Raw genomic sequence first — 27500 nt, 5'->3', positions numbered from 1 at the left:
TGTCTGTATACAGTAGTACTACTACACCTGTCTATATACAGTAGTACTACTACACCTGTCTGTATACAGTAGTACTACTACACCTGTCATATATATATAATATATATATATATATATATTTTTTTTTTCACCTTTATTTAACCAGGTAGACAAGTTGAGAACAAGTTCTCATTTACAATTGCGACCTGGCCAAGATAAAGCAAAGCAGTTTGACACATACAACGACTCAGAGTTACACATGGAGTAAAACAAACATACAGTCAATAATACAGTATAAACAAGTCTATATACGATGTGAGCAAATGAGGTGAGATAAGGGAGGTAAAGGCAAAAAAAGGCCATGGTGGCAAAGTAAATACAATATAGCAAGTAAAACACTGGAATGGTAGATTTGCAATGGAAGAATGTGCAAAGTAGAAATAAAAATAATGGGGTGCAAAGGAGCAAAATAAATTAATTAATTAAATACAGTAGGGAAAGAGGTAGTTGTTTGGGCTAAATTATAGGTGGGCTATGTACAGGTGCAGTAATCTGTGAGCTGCTCTGACAGCTAGTGAGGGAGATAAGTGTTTCCAGTTTCAGAGATTTTTGTAGTTCGTTCCAGTCATTGGCAGCAGAGAACTGGAAGGAGAGGCGGCCAAAGAAAGAATTGGTTTTGGGGGTGACTAGAGAGATATACCTGCTGGAGCGTGTGCTACAGGTGGGAGATGCTATGGTGACCAGCGAGCTGAGATAAGGGGGGACTTTACCTAGCAGGGTCTTGTAGATGACATGGAGCCAGTGGGTTTGGCGACGAGTATGAAGCGAGGGCCAGCCAACGAGAGCGTACAGGTCGCAATGGTGGGTAGAATATGTGGCTTTGGTGACAAAACAGATGGCACTGTGATAGACTGCATCCAATTTGTTGAGTAGGGTATTGGAGGCTATTTTGTAAATGACATCGCCAAAGTCGAGGATTGGTAGGATGGTCAGTTTTACAAGGGTATGTTTGGCAGCATGAGTGAAGGATGCTTTGTTGCGAAATAGGAAGCCAATTCTAGATTTAACTTTGGATTGGAGATGTTTGATGTGAGTCTGGAAGGAGAGTTTACAGTCTAACCAGACACCTAAGTATTTGTAGTTGTCCACGTATTCTAAGTCAGAGCCGTCCAGAGTAGTGATGTTGGATAGGCGGGTAGGTGCAGGTAGCGATCGGTTGAAGAGCATGCATTTAGTTTTACTTGTATTTAAGAGCAATTGGAGGCCACGGTAGTATACAGTAGTACTACTACACCTGTCTGTATACAGTAGTACTACTACACCTGTCTATATACAGTAGTACTACTACACCTGTCTACATACAGTAGTACTACTACACCTGTCTGTATACAGTAGTACTACTACACCTGTCTATATACAGTACTACTACACCTGTCTGCATACAGTACTACTACTACACCTGTCTGTATACAGTAGTACTACTACACCTGTCTATATACAGTAGTACTACTACACCTGTCTACATACAGTAGTACTACTACACCTGTCTGTATACAGTAGTACTACTACACCTGTCTATATACAGTACTACTACACCTGTCTGCATACAGTACTACTACTACACCTGTCTGTATACAGTAGTACTACTACGCCTGTCTGTATACAGTAGTACTACTACGCCTGTCTATATACAGTAGTACTACTACACCTGTCTGTATACAGTGGTACTACTACACCTGTCTATATACAGTACTACTACACCTGTCTGCATACAGTACTACTACTACACCTGTCTATATACAGTACTACTACACCTGTCTGTATACAGTAGTACTACTACACCTGTCTGTATACAGTAGTACTACTACACCTGTCTATTTACAGTAGTACTACTACACCTGTCTGTATACAGTAGTACTACTACACCTGTCTATATACAGTAGTACTACTACACCTGTCTGTATACAGTAGTACTACTACACCTGTCTATATACAGTACTAAGAAGGCCGACAAAGACAGATGCTGTGGATTGAGATGTAGTGATAGTTCTCTCTGTGTGTTTCAGTGTTTCAATCATGTACCATAGTGATAGTTCTCTCTGTGTGTTTCAGTGTTTACATCATGTACCATAGTGATAGTTCTCTCTGTGTGTTTCAGTGTTTACGTCATGTACCATAGTAATAGTTCTCTCTGTGTGTTTCAGTGTTTACATCATTTACCATAGTAATAGTTATCTCTGTGTGTTTCAGTGTTTACGTCATGTACCATAGTGATAGTTCTCTCTGTGTGTTTCAGTGTTTACATCATGTACCATAGTGATAGTTCTCTCTGTGTGTTTCAGTGTTTACATCATTTACCATAGTGATAGTTCTCTCTGTGTGTTTCAGTGCTGTTGAGTACACTGGTATACTGTAGCCTCGGACAAGGTGGAGGTGAGTACATTTATCTATATTCCTCACCTGTTCTATAATAGTAACATTTCTCTATATTCATCACCTGTTCTATAATAGTAACATTTCTCTATATTCATCACCTGTTCTATAATAGTAACATTTCTCTATATTCATCACCTGTTCTATAATAGTAACATTTCTCTATATTCATCACCTGTTCTATAATAGTAACATTTCTCTATATTCATCACCTGTTCTATAATAGTAACATTTCTCTATATTCATCACCTGTTCTATAATAGTAACATTTCTCTATATTCATCACCTGTTCTATAATAGTAACATGTCCCTTTATTTCTTAATTCATTATTTATAGCTACAACATTGAGGAAAATGTACTTAATATGACTGTGATAATTCATTGTAAGTCGCTCTGGATGACTAAAATGTCAAATGTAAATATAAATATGTGTCTGTGTTGTGTGTTTCCGTGGCTTGTGGTTTGGCCTGATGGTTTTCTGTGACCCAGCAGTCTCTAGCTCTGTACCCCACTACTGGCAGACCTGATGGTTTTCTGTGACCCTGCAGTCTCTTGCTCTGTATCCCACTACTGGCAGACCTGATGGTTTTCTGTGACCCTGCAGTCTCTTGCTCTGTATCCCACTACTGGCAGACCTGATGGTTTTCTGTGACCCTGCAGTCTCTTGCTCTGTATCCCACTACTGGCAGACCTGATGGTTTTCTGTGACCCTGCAGTCTCTTGCTCTGTATCCCACTACTGGCAGACCTGATGGTTTTCTGTGACCCTGCAGTCTCTTGCTCTGTATCCCACTACTGGCAGACCTGATGGTTTTCTGTGACCCTGCAGTCTCTTGCTCTGTATCCCACTACTGGCAGACCTGATGGTTTTCTGTGACCCTGCAGTCTCTTGCTCTGTATCCCACTACTGGCAGACCTGATGGTTTTCTGTGACCCTGCAGTCTCTTGCTCTGTATCCCACTACTGGCAGACCTGATGGTTTTCTGCATTGACTTTGTTGTACAAACCCCTTAGCGGGTCCCTGACCTCATTTATCTCTCTGTTTTTGCTGCATGAGTGTTTTTGTTTCCTTTGCTCGTGGTTTTCTGTGACCCAGCAGTCTCTAGCTCTGTACCCCACTACTGGCAGACCTGATGGTTTTCTGTGACCCTGCAGTCTCTAGCTCTGTACAGCCACTACTGGTAGACCTGATGGTATTCTGTGACCCTGCAGTCTCTAGCTCTGTACCCCACTACTGGCAGACCTGATGGTTTTCTGTGACCCTGCAGTCTCTAGCTCTGTACCCCACTACTGGCAGACCTGATGGTTTTCTGTGACCCTGCAGTCTCTAGCTCTGTACAGCCACTACTGGTAGACCTGATGGTATTCTGTGACCCTGCAGTCTCTAGCTCTGTACCCCACTACTGGCAGACCTGATGGTTTTCTGACCCAGCAGTCTCTAGCTCTGTACCCCACTACTGGCAGACCTGATGGTTTTCTGTGACCCTGCAGTCTCTAGCTCTGTACAGCCACTACTGGTAGACCTGATGGTATTCTGTGACCCTGCAGTCTCTAGCTATGTAACCCTCCCCTAAATTGCACCCTGTTCATAGGCCAAAAGTAGTGAACTACATTGGGAATAGGGGGCCATTTAGGATGGAGAACATAACATCTGTTGTGATCTCATTTTAATGAAGGGAATATCACTGTATTCACCACTACTGTTCAATTTTCACCCAGTGGTATCATCAGTTATATTACTGTATTCATCAGTTATATTACTGTATTCATCAGTTATATTACTGTGTTCATCAGTTATATTACTGTATTCATCAGTTATATTACTGTATTCGTATTCATCAGTTATATTACTGTATTCATCAGTTATGTTACTGTATTCATCACTACTGTTCAATTTTCACCCAGTGGCATCATCAGGTATATTACTGTATTCATCAGTTATATTACTGTATTCATCAGGTAAATTACTGTATTCATCAGTTATATTACTGTATTCATCAGTTATATTACTGTAATCCCAGTTATTCTGGGAACCTGGTCTGTAGGACAGGGTAAACACAAAACGGGTAAAGAACATGGCCCACCTTGCCTGACGAGGATTCAGTCTCCTCGCTGCCCGGATGTACTCCAGGTTGCGGTGGTCAGTCCAGATGAGAAAAGGGTGTTTATCCCCCTCAAGCCAATGTCTCCACGCTTTCAACGCCTTAACCACAGCGAACAACTCCCCCACATCATAGTTAAGCTCCGCTGGGCTGAGCTTCTTCGAGAAGAAAGCACAGGGGTGGAGTTTCGGTGGCGTGCCTAAGTGCTGAGGGAGCACGGCTCCTATCCCAGCCTCGGATGCGTCCACCTCCACTATGAATTCCAAAGAGGGATCCGGATGGGCCAGCACTCGAGCCAAAGTAAACAGAGCTCTTAGTTGCCCAAAAGCCCTGTCCGCCTCAGCCGACCACAGCAACCTTACAGGACCCCCTACAGTTATGAGGTAATGGGCGCAGCAACCTGGCCAAAACCCCGGATAAATCTCTGGTAGTAATTGGCAAACCCTAAAAATTGCTGCACCTCCTTTACCGTGGTTGGAGTCGGCCAATTACGCATGGCTGAAATGCGGTCACTCTCCATCTCCACTCCTGATGTGGAAATGCAATACGAAGGAGACGACCTGCTGAAAGAACAGGCATTTCTCAGCCTTGACTTACAGGTCATGCTCCAACAGTCATCCAAGTACCTTGCACAGCAAGGAAACATGCTTGGCGCGTGTAGCGGAGTAAATCAGAATGTCATCGATATACACCACTACACCCTGCATGTGCAGGTCCCTGAAAATCTCGTCTACAAAGGATTGGAAACTGATGGAGCATTCCTCAACCCGTAAGGCATGATGAGGTACTCATAATGCCCTGTGGTGGTACTGAACGCTGTCTTCCACTCGTCTCCCTCCCGGATACGCAGCAGGTAATACGCACTCCTGAGATCCAGTTTCGTGAAAAAGCGCGCCCCATGCATTGACTCAATCGGCATGGCGATAAAAGGTAGTGGGTAACTGTACCTCACTGTGATTTGATTGAGACCTCCATAGTCAATGCACGGAAGTAAACCTCCATCCTTCTTCTTCACAAAAAAGAAACTCGAGGAGGCGGGTGAAGTAGAGGGCCGAATGTACCCCTGACGCAGGGATTTAGAGACATATGTATCCTTAGCCACTGTGTCCGCTTGCGATAGGGGATACACGTGACTCCTGGGAAGCGCAGCGACAGCCAGGAGATTTATCTCACAATCATCCCCGTTGATTAGGTGGTAATTGAGTCGCCTTTATTTTACAGAAGGAGAGAGCCAAAACGGTATATTCTGGGGGGATGTGCACAGTGGAGACCTGGTCTGGATTTTCCACCGTGGTAGCACCAACGGAAACCCCTACACACCACCCTGAGCACTCTCGCGGCCAACCCGTGAGAGCCCTCTGTTGCCAGGAAATAGTGGGGTTACGTAGAGCCAACCAAGGAAGCCCTAGTACCACAGGAAACGCAGGAGATTCAATTAGAAAGAGACTGATTCTCTCCTCATGACTCCCCTGCATAACCATGGCCAAGGAGATGGTGGCCTCCTTGATTAGCCCTAATGGTCGACTATCTATCTAGAGAATGTACCGGGAAGGGTCTAACTATGGGAACATAGGGATCCCTAACCTAATGGCTAATGCTCTGTCGATAAAATTCCCAGCTGCTCCTGAATCGACGAGCGTCTTATGCTGGGAATGTGGGGAAAACTCAGGGAAACAAACAGGCACAAACAGTTGATCAACTGAGGACTCTGGATGAGTGTGGTGAAAACTCACTTGAGGTGACGCCAGAGTGTCCTGCCTGTTGCCTCAACTCCCAGAGGAACCAACACAGCACCGACCGGCAATGTGTCCTCTGCGGCCACAGATAGCGCACATGATGGCTCCTCCTCCAGTCTCCCTATGAGCAGCCCCTCCTAACTCCATGGGCACCGGAGCAAGAGTACTGGACGATGGAACCGACAGAGCCCCCTCTGGAAGTCCGCGGGTGACCAGCAGGTTATCCAACCGGATGGACAAATCCACCAGTTGGTCAAAGGAAATTATGGTTAGCTCAAGTCGGACCTCCTCTCGTAGGCTGCATCGATATTGGTGAGGGCCTGTCGTTCCAGCCTGCTCCGGCGGCCAAGGTCCGGTTAAATACAAGTAGATTAATTGGGGAAATGAAAACCAGGTGTGTATGGAAACAAGACAAGACAAATGGATATACGAAAAATGGAGCGGCGAGGGCTAGAAAGCCGGTGACGTTGATCGCCGAACGCCGACCAAACAAGGAGAGGGGCTGACTTCGGCAGAAGTCGTGACAATAATATTTGTTATAATATTTGTTAATCTTTTCAGGGGCATGAAAGTTAAATTGTAGATAACTCTGCAATGCTTGTTTGAAAAAGAGAGATACTTTTTTCAAAGTATAATTTTCAATTAATCGAAATTGAGACATGGAAATCTGCACAAAGGCAAAAATTCAGTTTTTAAACAACGGATGAGCTTTAGTTCCTGTATTTCCATTGTTAGTCTCTTTAGACAGAAACTGCTTTTTTATTATTGATGAATATTGAATTGAATGACCTCTGAAGGTACATTTAAAGGTAACCCAAACAATAAGGGGATAGGCTGAACCTATATTAAATTGGAAAAATTCTATTCTGAATTATTTTGTCTTAGTTAAAAATAAGTTGTCCTCCTGTAAACTTTTATTAAATTTCCAATATTCCCAACCACGTGAAAATTCTATAAGAGTTATGTGAAGGCCAATTAGATGATGATCGCATTTGATGATGATCCGATCGCACTTTATCTCAGGATGTAGAGTGAGTTTCCTGTCAACAACTTCATCTCAGGATGTAGAGTGAGTTTCCTGTCAACAACTTCATCTCAGGATGTAGAGTGAGTTTCCTGTCAACAACTTCATCTCAGGATGTAGAGTGAGTTTCCTGTCAACAACTTCATCTCAGGATGTAGAGTGAGTTTCCTGTCAACAACTTCATCTCAGGATGTAGAGTGAGTTTCCTGTCAACAACTTCATCTCAGGATGTAGAGTGAGTTTCCTGTCAACAATAGATATTATATTCCTTATCTTTTAGCCAGGTAAAAACTGATAATCTTTTTTTATAATCTGCTAAACCGTTACAATTATAACTGGCTATACTTATTTCACCCCTTACCATAACTAGATACTATTCTCAGTCTAAATTGACCATCATTAGAGCTTGTAAAGTTCCTGCCATAAGAGGTATTTTGACGGTCAAAAATAGAGATTTTAATTGTCTGATGTTTAGAATTCAAGAAACAGGTTCTAACAGTATGTTTGATTCCCTTGGCTGTTTGGCTGTGAGCCACAGATTATAGAACATTCAGTATGTTATGTGTTGTAGATCTGAGTAGGTTGATGGGATTCATATTAATTCATATTGGATGTGATTTAGTGTCTATGTGTGTAGTAGATCTCAGTAGGTTGATGTGATTTGGTGACAGTGTTTATGTGTGTAGTAGATCTCAGTAGGTTGATGTGATTTGGTGACAGTGTCTATGTGTTGTAGATCTCAGTAGGTTGATGTGATTTAGTGTCTATGTGTGTAGTAGATCTCAGTAGGTTGACGTGTGTATATTGGATGTGATTTAGTGACAGTGTCTATGTGTGTAGTAGATCTCAATAGGTTGATGTGATTTAGTGTCTATGTGTGTTGTAGATCTCCGTAGGTTGATGTGATTTAGTGACAGTGTCTATGTGTGTAGTAGATCTCAGTAGGTTGACGTGTGTAACATTGGATGTGATTTAGTGACAGTGTCTATGTGTGTAGTAGATCTCAGTAGGTTGATGTGATTTAGTGACAGTGTCTATGTGTGTAGTAGATCTGAGTAGGTTGATGTGATTAAATTGGATGTGATTTAGTGGCAGTGTGTATGATGTCTGGATAAGAGTAAGACTATAATGTTTGATAACTAAATAAATAATCACCCAGCTTGCCTGGTTGAGTGTCTATGAGTGTAACATGAAGTGTCCTACCATCATAGATGATTCATAGTTACATTGAAAACATACATTTCATAGAAAAACACATTCCATCATTTCCATAGTAATTGACTATCACATGAATATGATAGATTCCTTGCATTACTATAGAGAAGGCTTCACTACAGAGCTTCACTACATTACCATGGAGACGGCTTCACTTCATTACTATGGAGACGGCTTCACTACAGCGCTTCACTACATTACTATAGAGAAGGCTTCACTACAGAGCTTCACTTCATTACTATGGAGACGGCTTCACTACAGCGCTTCACTACATTACTATGGAGACGGCTTCATTACAGAGCTTCACTTCATTACTATGGAGACGGCTTCACTACAGAGCTTCACTACATTACTATGGAGACGGCTTCACTACAGAGCTTCACTACATTACTATGGAGACGGCTTCACTTCATTACTATGGAGACGGCTTCACTACAGAGCTTCACTTCATTACTATGGAGACGGCTTCACTGCAGAGCTTCACTTCATTACTATGGAGACGGCTTCACTTCATTACTATGGAGACGGCTTCACTACAGAGCTTCACTACATTACTATGGAGACGGCTTCACTACATTACGATGGAGACGGCTTTACTTCATTACTATGGAGACGGCTTCACTACATTACTATGGAGACGGCTTCACTTCATTACTATGGAGACGGCTTCACTTCATTACTATGGAGACGGCTTCACTTCATTACTATGGAGACGGCTTCACTTCATTACTATGGAGACGGCTTCACTACATTACTATGGAGACGGCTTCACTACATTACTATGGAGACGGCTTCACTACATTACTATGGAGATGGCTTCACTTCATTACTATGGAGACGGTTTCACTACATTACTATGGAGACGGCTTCACTTCATTACTATGGAGACGGCTTCACTTCATTACGATGGAGACGGCTTCACTACATTACGATGGAGACGGCGACACTACATTACGATGGAGACGGCTTCACTGCAGAGCTTCACTTCATTACTATGGAGACGGCTTCACTACATTACTATGGAGACGGCTTCACTACATTACGATGGAGACGGCTTCACTGCAGAGCTTCACTTCATTACTATGGAGACGGCTTCACTACATTACGATGGAGACGGCTTCACTGCAGAGCTTCACTTCATTACTATGGAGACGGCTTCACTACATTACTATGGAGACGGCTTCACTACATTACGATGGAGACGGCTTCACTGCAGAGCTTCACTTCATTACTATGGAGACGGCTTCACTACATTACGATGGAGACGGCTTCACTGCAGAGCTTCACTTCATTACTATGGAGACGGCTTCACTACATTACTATGGAGACGGCTTCACTACATTACGATGGAGACGGCTTCACTGCAGAGCTTCACTTCATTACTATGGAGACGGCTTCACTACATTACGATGGAGACGGCTTCACTGCAGAGCTTCACTTCATTACTATGGAGACGGCTTCACTACATTACTATGGAGACGGCTTCACTACATTACGATGGAGACGGCTTCACTGCAGAGCTTCACTTCATTACTATGGAGACGGCTTCACTACATTACTATGGAGACGGCTTCACTTCATTACTATGGAGACGGCTTCACTACATTACTGTGGAGACGGCTTCACTACATTACTATGGAGACGGCTTCACTACATTACGATGGAGACGGCTTCACTGCAGAGCTTCACTTCATTACTATGGAGACGGCTTCACTACATTACTATGGAGACGGCTTCACTACATTACGATGGAGACGGCTTCACTGCAGAGCTTCACTTCATTACTATGGAGACGGCTTCACTACATTACGATGGAGACGGCTTCACTGCAGAGCTTCACTTCATTACTATGGAGACGGCTTCACTACATTACTATGGAGACGGCTTCACTACATTACGATGGAGACGGCTTCACTGCAGAGCTTCACTTCATTACTATGGAGACGGCTTCACTTCATTACTATGGAGACGGCTTCACTACATTACTGTGGAGACGGCTTCACTACATTACTATGGAGACGGCTTCACTACATTACGATGGAGACGGCTTCAATGCAGAGCTTCACTTCATTACTATGGAGACGGCTTCACTACATTACTATGGAGACAGCTTCACTTCATTACGATGGAGACGGCTTCACTGCAGAGCTTCACTTCATTACTATGGAGACGGCTTCACTACAGAGCTTCACTTCATTACTATGGAGACGGCTTCACTGCAGAGCTTCACTTCATTACTATGGAGACGGCTTCACTACATTACTGTGGAGACGGCTTCACTACATTACTATGGAGACGGCTTCACTACATTACGATGGAGACGGCTTCACTGCAGAGCTTCACTTCATTACTATGGAGACGGCTTCACTACATTACTATGGAGACGGCTTCACTACATTACGATGGAGACGGCTTCACTGCAGAGCTTCACTTCATTACTATGGAGACGGCTTCACTACATTACGATGGAGACGGCTTCACTGCAGAGCTTCACTTCATTACTATGGAGACGGCTTCACTACATTACTATGGAGACGGCTTCACTACATTACGATGGAGACGGCTTCACTGCAGAGCTTCACTTCATTACTATGGAGACGGCTTCACTACATTACGATGGAGACGGCTTCACTGCAGAGCTTCACTTCATTACTATGGAGACGGCTTCACTACATTACTATGGAGACGGCTTCACTACATTACGATGGAGACGGCTTCACTGCAGAGCTTCACTTCATTACTATGGAGACGGCTTCACTACATTACGATGGAGACGGCTTCACTGCAGAGCTTCACTTCATTACTATGGAGACGGCTTCACTACATTACTATGGAGACGGCTTCACTACATTACGATGGAGACGGCTTCACTGCAGAGCTTCACTTCATTACTATGGAGACGGCTTCACTACATTACTATGGAGACGGCTTCACTTCATTACTATGGAGACGGCTTCACTACATTACTGTGGAGACGGCTTCACTACATTACTATGGAGACGGCTTCACTACATTACGATGGAGACGGCTTCACTGCAGAGCTTCACTTCATTACTATGGAGACGGCTTCACTACATTACTATGGAGACGGCTTCACTACATTACGATGGAGACGGCTTCACTGCAGAGCTTCACTTCATTACTATGGAGACGGCTTCACTACATTACGATGGAGACGGCTTCACTGCAGAGCTTCACTTCATTACTATGGAGACGGCTTCACTACATTACTATGGAGACGGCTTCACTACATTACGATGGAGACGGCTTCACTGCAGAGCTTCACTTCATTACTATGGAGACGGCTTCACTTCATTACTATGGAGACGGCTTCACTACATTACTGTGGAGACGGCTTCACTACATTACTATGGAGACGGCTTCACTACATTACGATGGAGACGGCTTCACTGCAGAGCTTCACTTCATTACTATGGAGACGGCTTCACTACATTACTATGGAGACGGCTTCACTACATTACTATGGAGAAGGCTTCACTACAGAGCTTCACTTCATTACTATGGAGACGGCTTCACTACAGCGCTTCACTACATTACTATGGAGACGGCTTCACTACAGAGCTTCACTACATTACTATGGAGACGGCTTCACTACAGAGCTTCACTTCATTACTATGGAGACGGCTTCACTACAGAGCTTCACTTCATTACTATGGAGACGGCTTCACTACGTTACTATGGAGACGGCTTCACTTCATTACTATGGAGACGGCTTCACTACAGAGCTTCACTTCATTGCTATGGAGACGGCTTCACTACATTACTATGGAGACGGCTTCACTACAGAGCTTCACTACATTACAATGGAGACGGCTTCTCTTCATTACTATGGAGACGGCTTCACTACATTACTGTGGAGACGGCTTCACTTCATTACTATGGAGACGGCTTCACTTCATTACTATGGAGACGGCTTCACTACATTACTATGGAGACGGCTTCACTACAGAGCTTCACTACATTACTATGGAGACGGCTTCACTACAGAGCATCACTTCATTACTATGGAGACGGCATCACTACATTACTATGGAGACGGCTTCACTACATTACTATGGAGACGGCTTCACTTCATTACTATGGAGAAGGCTTCACTACAGGGCTTCACTACATTACTATGGAGACGGCTTCAATACATTACTATGGAGGCGGCTTCACTACAGATCTTCACTTCATTACTATGGAGACGGCTTCACTTCATTACTATGGAGACGGCTTCAATACATTACTATGGAGACGGCTTCACTACAGATCTTCACTTCATTACTATGGAGACGGCGTCACTACATTACTATAGAGACGGCTTCACTACAGAGCTTCACTTCATTACTATGGAGACGGCTTCACTACAGAGCTTCACTTAATTTCTATGGAGACGGCTTCACTACATTACTATGGAGACGGCTTCACTACATTACTATGGAGACGGCTTCACTACAGAGCTTCACTTCATTACTATGGAGATGGCGTCACTACATTACTATGGAGACAGCTTCACTTCATTACTATGGAGAAGGCTTCACTACAGGGCTTCACTAAATTACTATGGAGACGGCTTCACTACAGAGCTTCACTACATTACTACAGAGACGGCTTCACTTCATAACTATGGAGACGGCTTCACTTCATTACTCTGGAAAAGGTTTCACTACAGAGCTTCACTTCATTACTATGGAGACGGCTTCACTACGTTACTATGGAGACGGCTTCACTTCATTACTATGGAGACGGCTTCACTACAGAGCTTCACTTCATTGCTATGGAGACGGCTTCACTACATTACTATGGAGACGGCTTCACTACAGAGCTTCACTACATTACAATGGAGACGGCTTCACTTCATTACTATGGAGACGGCTTCACTTCATTACTATGGAGACGGCTTCACTTCATTACGATGGAGACGGCTTCACTACATTACTATGGAGACGGCTTCACTTCATTACTATGGAGACGGCTTCACTACAGAGCTTCACTTCATTGCTATGGAGACGGCTTCACTACATTACTATGGAGACGGCTTCACTACATTACTATGGAGACGGCTTCACTACAGAGCTTCACTACATTACAATGGAGACGGCTTCTCTTCATTACTATGGAGACGGCTTCACTACATTACTGTGGAGACGGCTTCACTTCATTACTATGGAGACGGCTTCACTTCATTACTATGGAGACGGCTTCACTACATTACTATGGAGACGGCTTCACTACAGAGCTTCACTACATTACTATGGAGACGGCTTCACTACAGAGCATCACTTCATTACTATGGAGACGGCTTCACTACATTACTATGGAGACGGCTTCACTACATTACTATGGAGACGGCTTCACTTCATTACTATGGAGAAGGCTTCACTACAGGGCTTCACTACATTACTATGGAGACGGCTTTAATACATTACTATGGAGACGGCTTCACTACAGATCTTCACTTCATTACTATGGAGACGGCGTCACTACATTACTATGGAGACGGCTTCACTTCATTACTATGGAGACGGCTTCACTACAGAGCTTCACTTCATTACTATGGAGACGGCTTCACTACATTACTATGGAGACGGCTTCACTACAGAGCTTCACTTCATTACTATGGAGACGACTTCACTACATTACTATGGAGACGGCTTCACTACAGAGCTTCACTTCATTACTATGGAGATGGCGTCACTACATTACTATGGAGACAGCTTCACTTCATTACTATGGAGAAGGCTTCACTACAGGGCTTCACTAAATTACTATGGAGACGGCTTCACTACAGAGCTTCACTACATTACTACAGAGACGGCTTCACTTCATAACTATGGAGACGGCTTCACTTCATTACTCTGGAAAAGGTTTCACTACAGAGCTTCACTACATTACTATGGAGACGGCTTCACTACATTACTATGGAGACGGCTTCACTACATTACTATGGAGAAGGCTTCACTACAGAGCTTCACTTCATTACTATGTAGACGGCTTCACTACAGAGCTTCACTACATTACTATGGAGACGGCTTCACTACATTACTATGGAGACGGCTTCACTACATTACTATGTAGACGGCTTCACTACATTACTATAGAGACGGCTTCACTACATTACTATGGAGACGGCTTCACTACATTACTATGGAGACGTCTTCACTACATTACTATGGAGGCGGCTTCACTACATTACTTTGGAGACGGCTTCAATACAGAGCTTCACTACATTACTATGGAGACGTCTACACTACATTACTATGGGGGCGGCTTCACTACATTACTATGGAGACGGCTTCAATACAGAGCTTCACTACATTACCATGGAGATGGCTTCAAATGATTACTATACAGACGGCTTCACTACATTACTATAGAGACGGCTTCACTACATTACTTTGGAGATGGCTTCACTTCATTACTATGGAGACGGCTTCAATACATTACTATGTAGACGGCTTCACTACAGAGCTTCACTACATTACTATGGAGATGGCTTCACTACATTACTATAGAGACAGCTTCACTACAGAGCTTCACTACATTACCATGGAGATGGCTTCACTACATTACTATAGAGACGGCTTCACTACAGAGCTTCACTACATTACTATGGAGACGGCTTCACTTCATTACTATGGAGACGGCTTCACTTCATTACTATGGAGACGGCTTCACTACATTACTATGGAGACGGCTTCACTACATTACTATGGAGATGGCTTCACTTCATTACTATGGAGATGGCTTCACTTCATTACTATGGAGACAGCTTCACTACATTACTATGGAGACGGCTTCACTACATTACTATGGAGACGGCTTCACTTCATTACTATGGAGACGGCTTCACTACAGAGCTTCAATTCATTACAATTGAGACGTCTTTACTACATTACTATAGAGGCGGCTTCAAATCATTACTTTGGAGACGGCTTCACTACATTACTTTGGAGACGGCTTCACTACATTACTATGGAGACGGCTTCACTACATTGCTATGGAGACGGCTTCACTACAGAGCTTCACTTCATTACTATAGAGACGGCTTCAAATCATTACTATAGAGACGGCTTCACTACATTACTTTGGAGACGGCTTCACTACATTACTATGGAGACGGCTTCACTACATTACTCTGGAGACGGCTTCACTACAGAGCTTCACTTCATTACTATAGAGACGGCTTCAAATCATTACTATAGAGACGGCTTCAAATCATTACTATAGAGACGGCTTCACTACATTACTATGGAGACGGCTTCACTACATTACTATGGAGACGGCTTCACTACAGAGCTTCACTTCATTACTATAGAGATGGCTTCAATACATTACTGTGGAGACGGCTTCAGTACAGATCTTCACTTCATTACTATGGAGACAACTTCACTTCATTACTATGGAGACGGCTTCACTACATTACTATGGAGACGGCATCACTAAATTACTATGGAGACGACTTCACTACAAAGCTTCACTTCATTACTATGGAGATGGCTTCAGTACATTACTATGGGGACGGCTTCAGTACATTACTATTGAGATGGCTTCAGTACATTACTATGGGGACGGCTTCAGTACATTACTATGGGGACTGCTTCAGTACATTACTATGGAGATGGCTTCAGTACATTACTATGGGGACTGCTTCAGTACATTACTATTGAGATGGCTTCACTATTGAGATGGCTTCACTATTGGCTTCAGCATATTACTATGGAGATGGCTTCAGTACATTACTATGGGGACGGCTTCAGTACATTACTATGGGGACGGCTTCAGTACATTACTATGGAGATGGCTTCAGTACATTACTATTGAGATGGCTTCACTATTGAGATGGCTTCACTATTGAGATGGCTACATTACTATGGAGATGACTTCACTACAAAGCTTCACTTCATTACTATGGAGATGGCTTCAGTACATTACTATGGGGACGGCTTCAGTACATTACTGTGGAGATGGCTTCAGTACATTACTATGGGGACGGCTTCAGAACATTACTATAGGGACGGCTTCAGTACATTACTATGGAGATGGCTTCAGTACATTACTATGGGGACGGCTTCAGTACAGATCTTCACTTCATTACTATGGAGACGACTTCACTTCATTACTATGGAGACGGCTTCACTTCATTACTATGGAGACGGCATCACTAAATTACTATGGAGACGGCTTCACTACGTTACTGTGGAGACGTCTTCACCACATTGGTGTAAAGAATCTTTGGTAATAGAATCCTTGGTAGAAAGAATCCTTGGTAGTAAGATTCCTTGGCAGGAAGAATCCTTGGTATTAAGAAAACTTTGTAGTAAGAACCCTTGGAAGTAGATTCCTTGGCAGTAAGAATCCTTGGTTGTCAGAATCCTCGGCAGTAAGAATCCCTTGGTAGTATTAAACCTTGGTTGTAAGAATCCTTGGAAGTTAGAATCCTTGGCAGTAAGAATCCTTGGTAGAAGTAATCATTGGTAGTAAGAACCATTGGTAGTAAGAATCCTTGGCAGTAAGAATCATTGGTAGTAGAATCCTTGGCAGTAAGAATCCTTGGCAGTAAGAATCATTGGTAGTAGAATCCTTGGTAGTAAGAATCCTTGGTAGTAAGAATCCTTGGCAGTAAGCATCCTTGGTAGTAGAATCCTTGGAAGTAAGAATCCTTGTCAGGAAGAATCCTTGGCAGTAAGAATCCTTTACAGTAAGAATCCTTGGCAGTAAGAATCCTTTATAGTAGATTCCTTGGTAGTAAGAATCCTTGGTTGTCAGAATTCTCTGCAGTAAGAATCACTTGGTAGTATTAATCCTTTCAGTAAGAATCATTGGTAGGAAGAGTTCTTGAAATAGAATCCTTGGCAGTAAGAATCCTTTATAGTAGATTCCTTGGTAGTAAGAATCCTTGGTTGTCAGAATTCTCTGCAGTAAGAATCACTTGGTAGTATTAATCCTTTCAGTAAGAATCCTTGGCATCCCTTGAAGTAAAAAGCCTTGGTAGTAGAATTATTGGCAGTAAGAATCCTTGGCAGTGAGATGCCTCAGTAGAAATAATCCTGAGCAGTAGGAATCCTTGGAAGTAAGAATCCATGGCAGTAAGAAACTTTGTTGGTAAGAATCCTTGGTAGTAGGATCCTTGGTAGTAAGAATCCTTGGCAGTATTTTATTTTGTATTTTTTTACCTTTATTTAACTAGGCAAGTCAGTTCAGAACAAATTCTTATTTTCCATGACGGCCTAGGAACAGTAGGTTAACTGCCTGTTCAGGGGCAGAATGACAGATTTGTACCATGTCAGCTCGGGGATATGAACTTGCACCCTTTCAGTTACTAGTCCAACACTCTAACCACTAGGCTACCCTGCCGCTCCAATCCTTTACCGTAAGAATCCTTGGTAGTAGAATCCATGTCAGTAAGAATCCTTAGTAATAAGAATCCTTGGTTGTAGAATCCATGTCAGTAAGAATCCTTAGTAGTAAGAATCCTTGGTAGTAAGAAACCTTAGTTGTAGAATCCTTGGCAGTAAAAATCCTTGGCAGTATAATCCTTGGCAGTAAGAATCCTTGGCAGTAAGAATCATTGTCTGTAAGAAGCATTGGTAGAAAGAATCCTTGGTAGTAGGATCCTTGGCAGTAAAAATCCTTGTTAGTAAGATTCTTTGGAAGTAGAATCCTTGGTAGTAAGAATCCATGGTTGTCAGAATTCTCGGCAGTGAGAATCCCTTGGTAGTATTAATCCTTTCAGTAAGAACCATTGGTAGGAAGAGTTCTTGGAAATAGAATCCTTGGCAGTAAGAATCATTGGCAGTAAGAAGCCTTGGCAGTAAGAATCCTTGGCTGTAGGAATCCTTGGTAGAAGAATCATTGGTGTTAAGAATACTTGGTAGTAAGAATCCTTGGCAGTAAGAATCATTGACAGTAAGCATCACTTGAAGTAAAAAGCCTTGGTAGTAGAATTCTTGGCAGTAACAATCCTTGGTGGTAAGAATCATTGGTAATATAACCCCTGTCGTAAGAAACCTTTATAGTAGAATCTTTGTTAGTAGAATCCTTTGGCAGTAAGAATCCTTGGCAGTAAGATTATTTGGCAGTAAGATGCCTAGGTAGAAATAATCCTGAGCAGTAGGAATCCTTGGAAGTAAGAATACATGGCAGTAAGAATCCTTGTTAGTAAGAATCCTTGGTAATAGATACCTTGGGAGTAAGAATCCTTGGTAGGAGGATCCTTGGCAGTAAGAATCCTATTTAGTAGAATCATTGGCAGTAAGAATCTTTGGCAGTAAGAATCCCTTGGTAGTAGAATCCTTGTCAGTAAGAATCCTTGGTAGTAAGAATCATTAGTTGTAGAATCCTTGGCAGTAAGAATCATTGGCAGTATAATCCTTGGTAGTTCAACCCTTGATAGTAAAATCCTTGGTAGTATAATCCTTGGCAGTAAGAATCATTGGCTGTAAGAATCCTTGGCAGTAAGAATCCTTAGCAGTAAGAATCATTGGTATTAAAAATCATTAGTTGTAGAATCCTTGACAGAGGGAAACATTGCTAGTAAGAATCCTTGGTTGTAAGAATCCTTGGTAGTAGATTCCTTGGCAGTATGAATCCTTGGCAGTATTAATCCTTGGCAGTGGGAATCCTTGGCAATAAGAATCCTTAGTAGTAACAATCCTTGGTAGTAAAAACCCTTGGCAGTAAGAATCCCTTGGTAGGAAAAATCCTTGGTAGTAGAATCCTTGGCAGTAAGAGTCCCTGGCAGTATGAATCCATGGCAGTTAGAATCATTGGTAGTAGAATCCTTGGCAGTAAGAATCCTTGGTAGTAAGAATCCTTTATAGTAGATTCCTTGGTAGTAAGAATCCTTGGATGTCAGAATTCTCGTCAGTAAAAATTCCTTGGTAATATTAATCCTTGGTAGTAAGAATCTTTTGAAGTAAGAATCCTTCGCAATAAGAGACCTTGGTAGAAATAATCCTTGTAGTAAGAATCAGTGGCAGTAAGAATCCTTGGTAGTAGATTCTTTGGCAGTAAGAATACTTTGGCAGTAAGAGTCCTTGTCAGTACGAATCCTTGGTTGTAAGAATCATTGGCAGTAAGAATCCTTGAAAGTAAGAATCTTTGGAAGAAGAATCCTTAGCTGTAGAATCCCTGGCGGTAAGACTCCTTGGTAGTAAGAACCCATGGTAGTAAGAATCATTGGCAGTAAGAATCCTTTACAGTGAGAATCCTTGGTAGTAAGAACCATTGGTAGTGGAAACCTTGGCAGTAAGAATCCTTGGTAGTAAGAATCCTTTATAGTAGATTCCTTGGTAGTAAGAATCCTTGGATGTCAGAATTCTCGTCAGTAAGAATTCCTTGGTAATATTAATCCTTGGTAGTAACAATCTTTTGAAGTAAGAATCCTTGGCAATAAGAGACCTTGGTAGAAATAATACTTGTCGTAAGAGTCCTTGGTAGTAAGAATCCTTGTCAGGAAGAACACTTGGCAGTAAGAATCCTTTACAGTAAGAATCCTTGGTAGTAAGAATCTTTGGGAAGTGGAAACCTTGGCAGTAAGAATCCTTGTCAGTAAGAATCCTTTATAGTAGATTCCTTGGTAGAAGAATCATTGGTTTTAAGAATACTTGGTAGTAAGAATCCTTGGCAGTAAGAATCATTGGCAGTAAGCATCGCTTGAAGTAAAAAGCCTTGGTAGTAGATTTCTTGGCAGTAAGAATCCTTGGTGGTAAGAATCATTGGTAATATAATCCCTGGTCGTAAGAAACCTTTATAGTAGAATCTTTGTTCGTAAAATCCTTTGGCAGTAAGAATCCTTGGCAGTAAGATTATTTGGCAGTAAAATGCCTTGGTAGAAATAATCCTGAGCAGTAGGAATCCTTGAAAGTAAGAATCCATGGCAGTAAGAATCCTTGTTAGTAAGAATCCTTGGTAATAGATACCTTGGTAGTAAGAATCCTTGGTAGTAGAATCCTTGGTAGTAGGTAGCCTTGGTAGTAAGAATCCTTGGTAGTAGAATCCTTGGTAGTAGAATCCTTGGCAGTAAGCATCTCTTGAACTAAGAATCCTTGTTGGTAGAATCCTTGGCAGTAATAATCCTTGGTAGTAAAAATCATTGGTAATATAATAACTGTAAGAATCCTTGTTAGTAGAATCCTTCATATTAGAATCCTTGGCAATAATAATCCTTGGCTGTAAGAATCCTTGGCAGCAAGAATCCGTGTCAGTAAGAATCCTTGGCAGTAAGAATTCTTGGTAATAGAATCCTTGGCAGTAAGAATCATTGACTCTTAGATTCCTTGGTAGTAGATTCATAGGTCGTAGAATCATTGGTAGTAGAATCCTTGGCAATAAGAATCGGTGGCAGTATGATTCCTTGGCAGTTAGAATCCTTGGCAGTTGGAATCCTTGACAGTAAGCATCCCTTGAAGTAAGAATCCTTGGCAGGAGAATCCTTGGTAGTAGAATCCTTGGCAGTAAGAATCCTTGGCAGTAAGAATCATTGTCTGTAAGAAGCGTTGGTAGTAAGAATCCTTGGTAGTAGGATCCTTGGCAGTAAAAATCCTTGGTAGTAAGATTCCTTGGAAGTAGAATCCTTGGTAGTAAGAATCCTTGGCAGTAAGAATCCTTGGAAGTACGAATCCTTGGCAGTAAGAATCCTTGGCAGTAAGAATCCTTGGTAGTAGAATCCTTGGTGTTAATAATCCTTGGTAGTAGAATTCTTGGCAGTAAGAATCCTTGGTGGCAAGAATCATCGGTAATATAATCCCTGGTAGTAAGAAACCTTTATAGTATAATTATTTTTAGTAGAATCCTTGGCAGTAAGATTCATAGGCAGTAAGATGCCTTGGTAGAAAGTATCCTGAGCAGTAGGAATCCTTGGAAGTAAGAATCCATGGCGGTAAGAATCCTTGTTAGTAAGAATCCTTGGTAATAGATACCTTGGTAGTAAGAATACTTGGTAGTAGGATCCTTGACAGTAAGAATCCTAGTTAGTAGAATCCTTGGCAGTAAGAATCCTTGGCAGTAAGAATCATTGGTAGTAGAATCCTTGTCAGTAAGAATCCTTGGAAGTAAGAATCTTTGTTAGTAAGAATCCTTGGTAGTAAGAATCCTTGGCAGTGAGAATCCTTGGTAGTAGATTCGTTGGCAGTTAGAATTCTTGCTAATAGAATCTTTGGTAGTAAGAAACCTTGGCAGGATGAATCCCTTGGCTGTAAGAATCCTTGGTAGTAGAATCCTTGTTAGTAAGATTCCCTGGCAGTTAGAATCCATGGCAATTAGAATGATTGGTAGTAGAATCCTTGGCAGTAAGAATCTTTGGTAGTTAGAATCCTTGGCAGTAAGAATCCTTGGCAGTATAATCCCTGGTAGTAAAATCCTTGGTAGTAGAATCCTTGGTAGTAGAATCCTTGGTAGTAGAATCCTTGGTAGTAGAATCCTTGGTAGTAGAATCCTTGGAAGTAAGAATCCTTGGCAGTAAGAATCGTTGGAAGAAGAATCCTTGGTAGTAGGACTCCTTCCGGAATAATTTTGTCCAAAATCCGGTTGTAGGTTTGGACTTTTGATTTTGAAGCTTATGTTTTGGAGGAGTTTCCTACATATGTCCTTGTCAAAAAAATCTAAGTTTATCTAACTCTAAATGCAGAAAGAGTCAGGAGCTAATTTTCTCATGACCTTCTCCCTCTCTCTCCAGATCTCTCCTTTCCAGCCTCTCTGAGTGTCAGTCCTGACAGATCTCAGTTCTTTGAATATGAGTCTGTCTCTCTGAGCTGTGAGGTTTGGGGGAACTCTGCTGGATGGAGAGTGGTGAGGAACACAGGGAGAGGAATCCTTTCAGAGTGTAATACTGACTGGGGAGAACAACAGGGGTCTTCATGCATCGTGCCACTAATACCATCAGACAGTGGAGTGTACTGGTGTGAGTCTGGGTCTGGAGAACACAGCAATGCTGTCAACATCACAGTACATGGTATGTCCACAAACACCATCTACTAACATTATAGTGTTTAGTGGTTCATCTGGTTTCAGACAGCTGATGTTATGTTTATATATGATGTTTATATATTATATACAGCTGGAGCTGTGATACTGGAGAGACCTGTTTATATATGATGTTTATATATTATATACAGCTGGAGCTGTGATCCTGGAGAGGCCTGTTTATATATTATATACAGCTGGAGCTGTGATCCTGGAGAGACCTGTTTATATATGATGTTTATATATTATATACAGCTGGTGCTGTGATCCTGGAGAGACCTGTTTATATATGATGTTTATATATTATATACAGCTGGAGCTGTGATCCTGGAGAGACCTGTTTATATATGATGTTTATATATTATATACAGCTGGAGCTGTGATCCTGGAGAGACCTGTTTATATATGATGTTTATATATTATATACAGCTGGAGCTGTGATCCCGGAGAGCCCTGCCCTTCCTGTGACTGAGGGAGATTCTGTGACTCTGCGCTGCAGATATAAGAGAATTCCCTCTAACCTCACAGCTGATTTCTACAAAGATGGATCCCTCATCAGGACTGAGACTACAGGAGAGATGACCATCCCTGCAGTATCCAAGTCAGATGAAGGACTCTACACGTGTACCAACTCTGAAAGAGAATCACCAGAGAGCTGGATGACTGTGACAGGTGAGAATATGAGAAACCTTGACATTCAGATTATCTGGTTCTTCTTTACACTGTTAAGTGGTGCTGAAACCTGCATTATAAACTGGGTGGTTCTTCTTTACACTGTTAATAGGTGCTGAAACCTGCATTATAAACTGGGTGGTTCTTCTTTACACTGTTAATAGGTGCTGAAACCTGCATTATATACTGGGTGGTTCTTCTTTACACTGTTAAGTGGTGCTGAAACCTGCATTATAAACTGGGTGGTTCTTTACACTGTTAAGTGGTGCTGAAACCTGCATTATAAACTGGGTAGTTCCAGCCCTGAATGCTGATTGGCTGGAACCCGTGGTATATCAGACCGTAAACATTTATCTAATGACTTTCTCTCCCTTTGGTCGGGGTAGACTGTCATTGTAAATTAAGAATTTGTTCTTTACTGACTTGCCTAGTTAAATAAAAATAAACACATTTCAATAAAATCTCTCTCTCTCTCCTTTTCTCTCGCTCTCCCTCTCTCTCTATTTCAATTAAATTCAAATGTCTTTATTGGCATTGGAACATATGTTAAAATTGCCAAAGCAAGTGAAATAGATAATAATAAAATAGAATATCAAATAAAATATATAATAAACCAAATGAAATAAACAGTAAAAAGTCAACAGTAAACATTAAACTCACACAAGTTCCAAAATAATAAATACATTTCAAATGTCATAATGTGTTAATATATATAAATATATATCTGATACACTGCTGATTTTGCAGGTTTTTCTACTTACAAAGCATGTAGAGGTCTGTAATTTTTTTATCATAGGTACACTTCAACTGTGAGAGACGGAATCTAAAACAAAAATCCAGAAAATCACATCGTATGATTTTTAAGTAAATAATTTGCATTTTATTGCATGACATACTTGTTCTCCCCACTGTCTATATACAGTGTTGTAATGACGTGAAAATAGTCAAAGTAAATTAATAAACATAAATATGGATTGTATTTATTTATTCAGACCTGGAGAGGTGTATTTAGATGTTGATGATGATGGTGTTTGTACTTCACCCATTTCTTGCTGCTGTGCACATGGTGGTGTTCACGCAATGGTATGATATGGGACTTTATCAAAATTGGGTTTGTTTTCAAATTCTTTGTCGATTTGTCTTAGAGGAATATGTGTCTCAAATATAGTTATATATTTGGCAGGAGGTTAGGAAGTGCAGCACCGTTTCCACCTCATTTTGTGGGCAGTGTGCACATAGCTTGTCTTCTCTTGAAAGCCAGATCTGCCTAAAGAGACATTTCTCAATAGCAAGGCTATGCTCACTGAGTCTGTACATAGTCAAAGCTTTCCTTAACCCTTGTGTGGTGTTCATGTTTTTGTTTTTTATGTGGGTCTGATGGACCTACAACATTGTTTTTAAAACAATACAGCCATAACAATTTACGTAAAAATACTTGTAATGTTGACTTTATATAGGTTAATATTTGCCATTAACTGCTAGATCACATTTATCAATAAAAGCGCTATTCATTTTTTTTAAATAAAATGTGATTTTCGTAAACAAAAATCTATTATTATCAAGACGGGTGGAATAAATCATGTTTATCTGGAACAAATATAAATTAAACAAGGTTTTTCAAGGTTTTCATCATTATTGATGTTTATTGCTTTGAACTGAATAAATTGGAAGGACACATTTTACATACAGTATTTTATGGAAATGGTAATTGAGGGGCATCCAATCCTCCTCACAATTGCTGCAGAAGCTGGGGTCCTTGTTGTCTGGATTTGAGGTCTTACCAATGCCTTGCTCCTCGAGAAAGAGCTGTCTCCTTTGGAGGTCCAAGATGTTGAATAATATCACAAGTGGCATAGGGTTTTTTCTTCTGCAGCTGTAGCCAGTCACCAGCGTGTCTACATTTTCCACCCCTCCTTTTGTGGCATTGTAATCCATTGTGATTTCTGCTTTTCAATGTTCCTGGCCACAGATTCTCCCATCCCTATGCAGCTTACTCATGAGTACCACTTTTTTTTGCCTTTCTTTGGCACGTAGGACACTGTCAGCCAACTGAGAGGAATTGATAGGCCTGCTCTGTGTATTCAACAGCTGAGGTGGGAGCTCTGGCTTGTTTTTTTCGTACTGTTCCTACCATCGTCAGTTTCTTCTTGATGAGGTCCCAGCTTGTGCAAAATAAAACAAATAGAGTCCCAAATCCAGGATCCCTTCCAAAATCAAATCAAATGTTATTTGTCTCATGCACTGAATACAACATGTAGTTAAATGCTTACTGCCCTTAAGCACCACACTTTGTCACTCCATCCTTGCTGTGTGTGTGTGTGTGTGTGTGTGTGTGTGTGTGTGTGTGTGTGTGTGTGTGTGTGTGTGTGTGTGTGTGTGCGTGTGTGTGAGAGAGAGCTTTTCTTTGACATCTGTTGGGAGAAATTACTGATTTACAATTCACGAGGGTTGCCTAATCACACATGTGGTGTTTTGGAAAGATCTGACTTCTTTAACTTTAACCCTTCGAAACAGCCCCTTTGACCCCTTTTTAAGGCACTTCCGGTTGACACAGGAAGCTGAAAGTAAACACATATCCTCATTGGCTTTCACAGAATCCTGAGTTTTAAGTCTTTATGTTAAGAACTGACTGATTTACACAGGGTTGCACTATTTCTCACAAACTGCAGGTTTGGCATGGCAAAACACTTTTAGGGTGAATTAATCACTTCCGGTTGGTCCAGGAAGCTTAGAATCAACACAGGTAGACCTCATAGTGGCCTGATGGAATGTCATTGAAGACAGGGTCATAAGGCATTCATAACCCACATAGTCTTCAGGTTGACTTTAGAGGAGCATGCAAAGTATTCCTATGGGGAGAGATGTCATTGTATTCTGTGAGATGAAAAAAAAAAACTGTTTTTACTGTTAATGGTTAATGCCACATGGTCACGGTTAGGCTTGCACAGATCGGGAGGACCATAGGAACATTCCTGTGGTCGAATTGTCCTTCTAACCCTAACGGTTCCGCCGCTGTCCCCCAAAAGCCCCTGAAATTTAGGGTCAGGCCTCATTTTGAGCCTGCTTTTTTTCACGGTTGCTGCACTCAGAGCCAGCTACGGTCAAGCGGGGCGTCTCGTTGAACTCTGCACAGTCTGGAGACTATGGTGATGCCATTTTTAGTGTTGATTTCAGAATGTCATTTTGGTGATGGTACCTCACTGTAGAATTACTCCTCCCTGCTCCGGGAGAATTGTCATAAGCAACCGCTGAATAGCATAGCGCAACAGTCAAAAAATATTACTAGAAAATATTAATATTCATGAAATCACAAGTGAAATATTTTGAAACACAGCATAGCCTTTTGTTAATCCACCTGTCGTCTCAGATTTTGAAATTATGCTTTACAGCGAAAGCAATACAAGCGTTTGTGTAAGTTTATCGATAGCCTAACGTAGCATTATTTCCACTTAGCACCAGGAAGCTTGGTTACGAAAATCAGTAAAGCAATCAAATTAACCATTTACCTATGATGATCTTTGGATGTTTTCACTCACGAGACTCACAGTTAGACAGTAAATGTTCCTTTTGTTCCATAAAGATATTTTTTATATCCAAATACCTCTGTTAGTTTGATGTGTTATGCCCAGGAATCCACCGGAAATAGCGGTCACGACAAAGCAGACAAAAATTCCAAATTATATCCATAATGTCCACAGAAACATAGCAAACGTTTTTATCAACCGCTTTTCACTAGGACCGGGAGGAACAATTGCTACCTCTCTCTTTTGCGCAAGAATCACTCTGAGAGCCCCCACCTGACCACTTACTTAATGTGGTCGTTTACGCTCATTCTTCAAAATAAAGGCCTGAAACTACGTCTAAAGGCTGTAGACACCTTAGGGAAGCCATAGAAAAGGAATATGGTTGATATCCCTTTCAATGGTCAATAGGGATGCAAAGGAACACAGAGGTTTCAAAATAAGAGTCACTTCCTGATTCCTGATTGGATTTGTCTCAGGCTTTCGCCTGCAATATCAATTCTGTTATACTCACAGACAATATTTTCACAGTTTTGGAAACTTTAGAGCGTTTTCTATCCTAAGCTGTCAATTATATGCATATTCTAGCATCTTGTCCTGAGAAATAGGCAGTTTACTTTGGGAATGTTTTTTTTTTTTTTAAAGTCAACTAGCAATTCAGTGTCCATCAGTCAATTAGATATCATTCTGACACCAAACTGATACCATCTGGCACCAAACCCACTTTTTCCAACTCGTTTAGAAAGCAACTAACACATATTTCAGAGCAGGCGCATAATTCACAGCGCCTTCAGTTTAATATAGCACCATGCCAGGGGATGGTCTGGTTAATATAGCACTGTACCAGGGG

At 41.6% G+C, this 27500-nt stretch overlaps 1 protein-coding gene across 2 annotated transcripts in view; it reads left to right on the top strand.

The window, feature by feature from the left end:
• Positions 1-23265, top strand: part of LOC121839362 (Fc receptor-like protein 5) — a 24115-nt gene extending 850 nt beyond the window's left edge. Inside the window, exons 2-4 of one of the 2 annotated variants that reach the window (XM_042297848.1) lie at positions 2368-2412; positions 22186-22446; positions 22887-23265. In XM_042297848.1, the coding sequence (XP_042153782.1) occupies positions 2368-2412; positions 22186-22446; positions 22887-23248 (668 nt within the window). In that variant the 3' untranslated portion in view covers positions 23249-23265. Of the gene's footprint in view, positions 1-2367; positions 2413-22170; positions 22447-22886 lie in introns of both variants that reach the window. The other variant, XM_042297847.1, reaches the window with a different exon arrangement.
• Positions 23266-27500: the final 4235 nt, after the last annotated feature.

Source organism: Oncorhynchus tshawytscha, linkage group LG15, assembly GCF_018296145.1.
Source record: "Oncorhynchus tshawytscha isolate Ot180627B linkage group LG15, Otsh_v2.0, whole genome shotgun sequence".
In the NCBI taxonomy this organism is placed as follows: domain Eukaryota; kingdom Metazoa; phylum Chordata; class Actinopteri; order Salmoniformes; family Salmonidae; genus Oncorhynchus; species Oncorhynchus tshawytscha.
The sequence above is the reverse complement of the archived record's forward strand: the minus strand, read 5'-3'. Positions and strand labels throughout refer to the sequence as shown.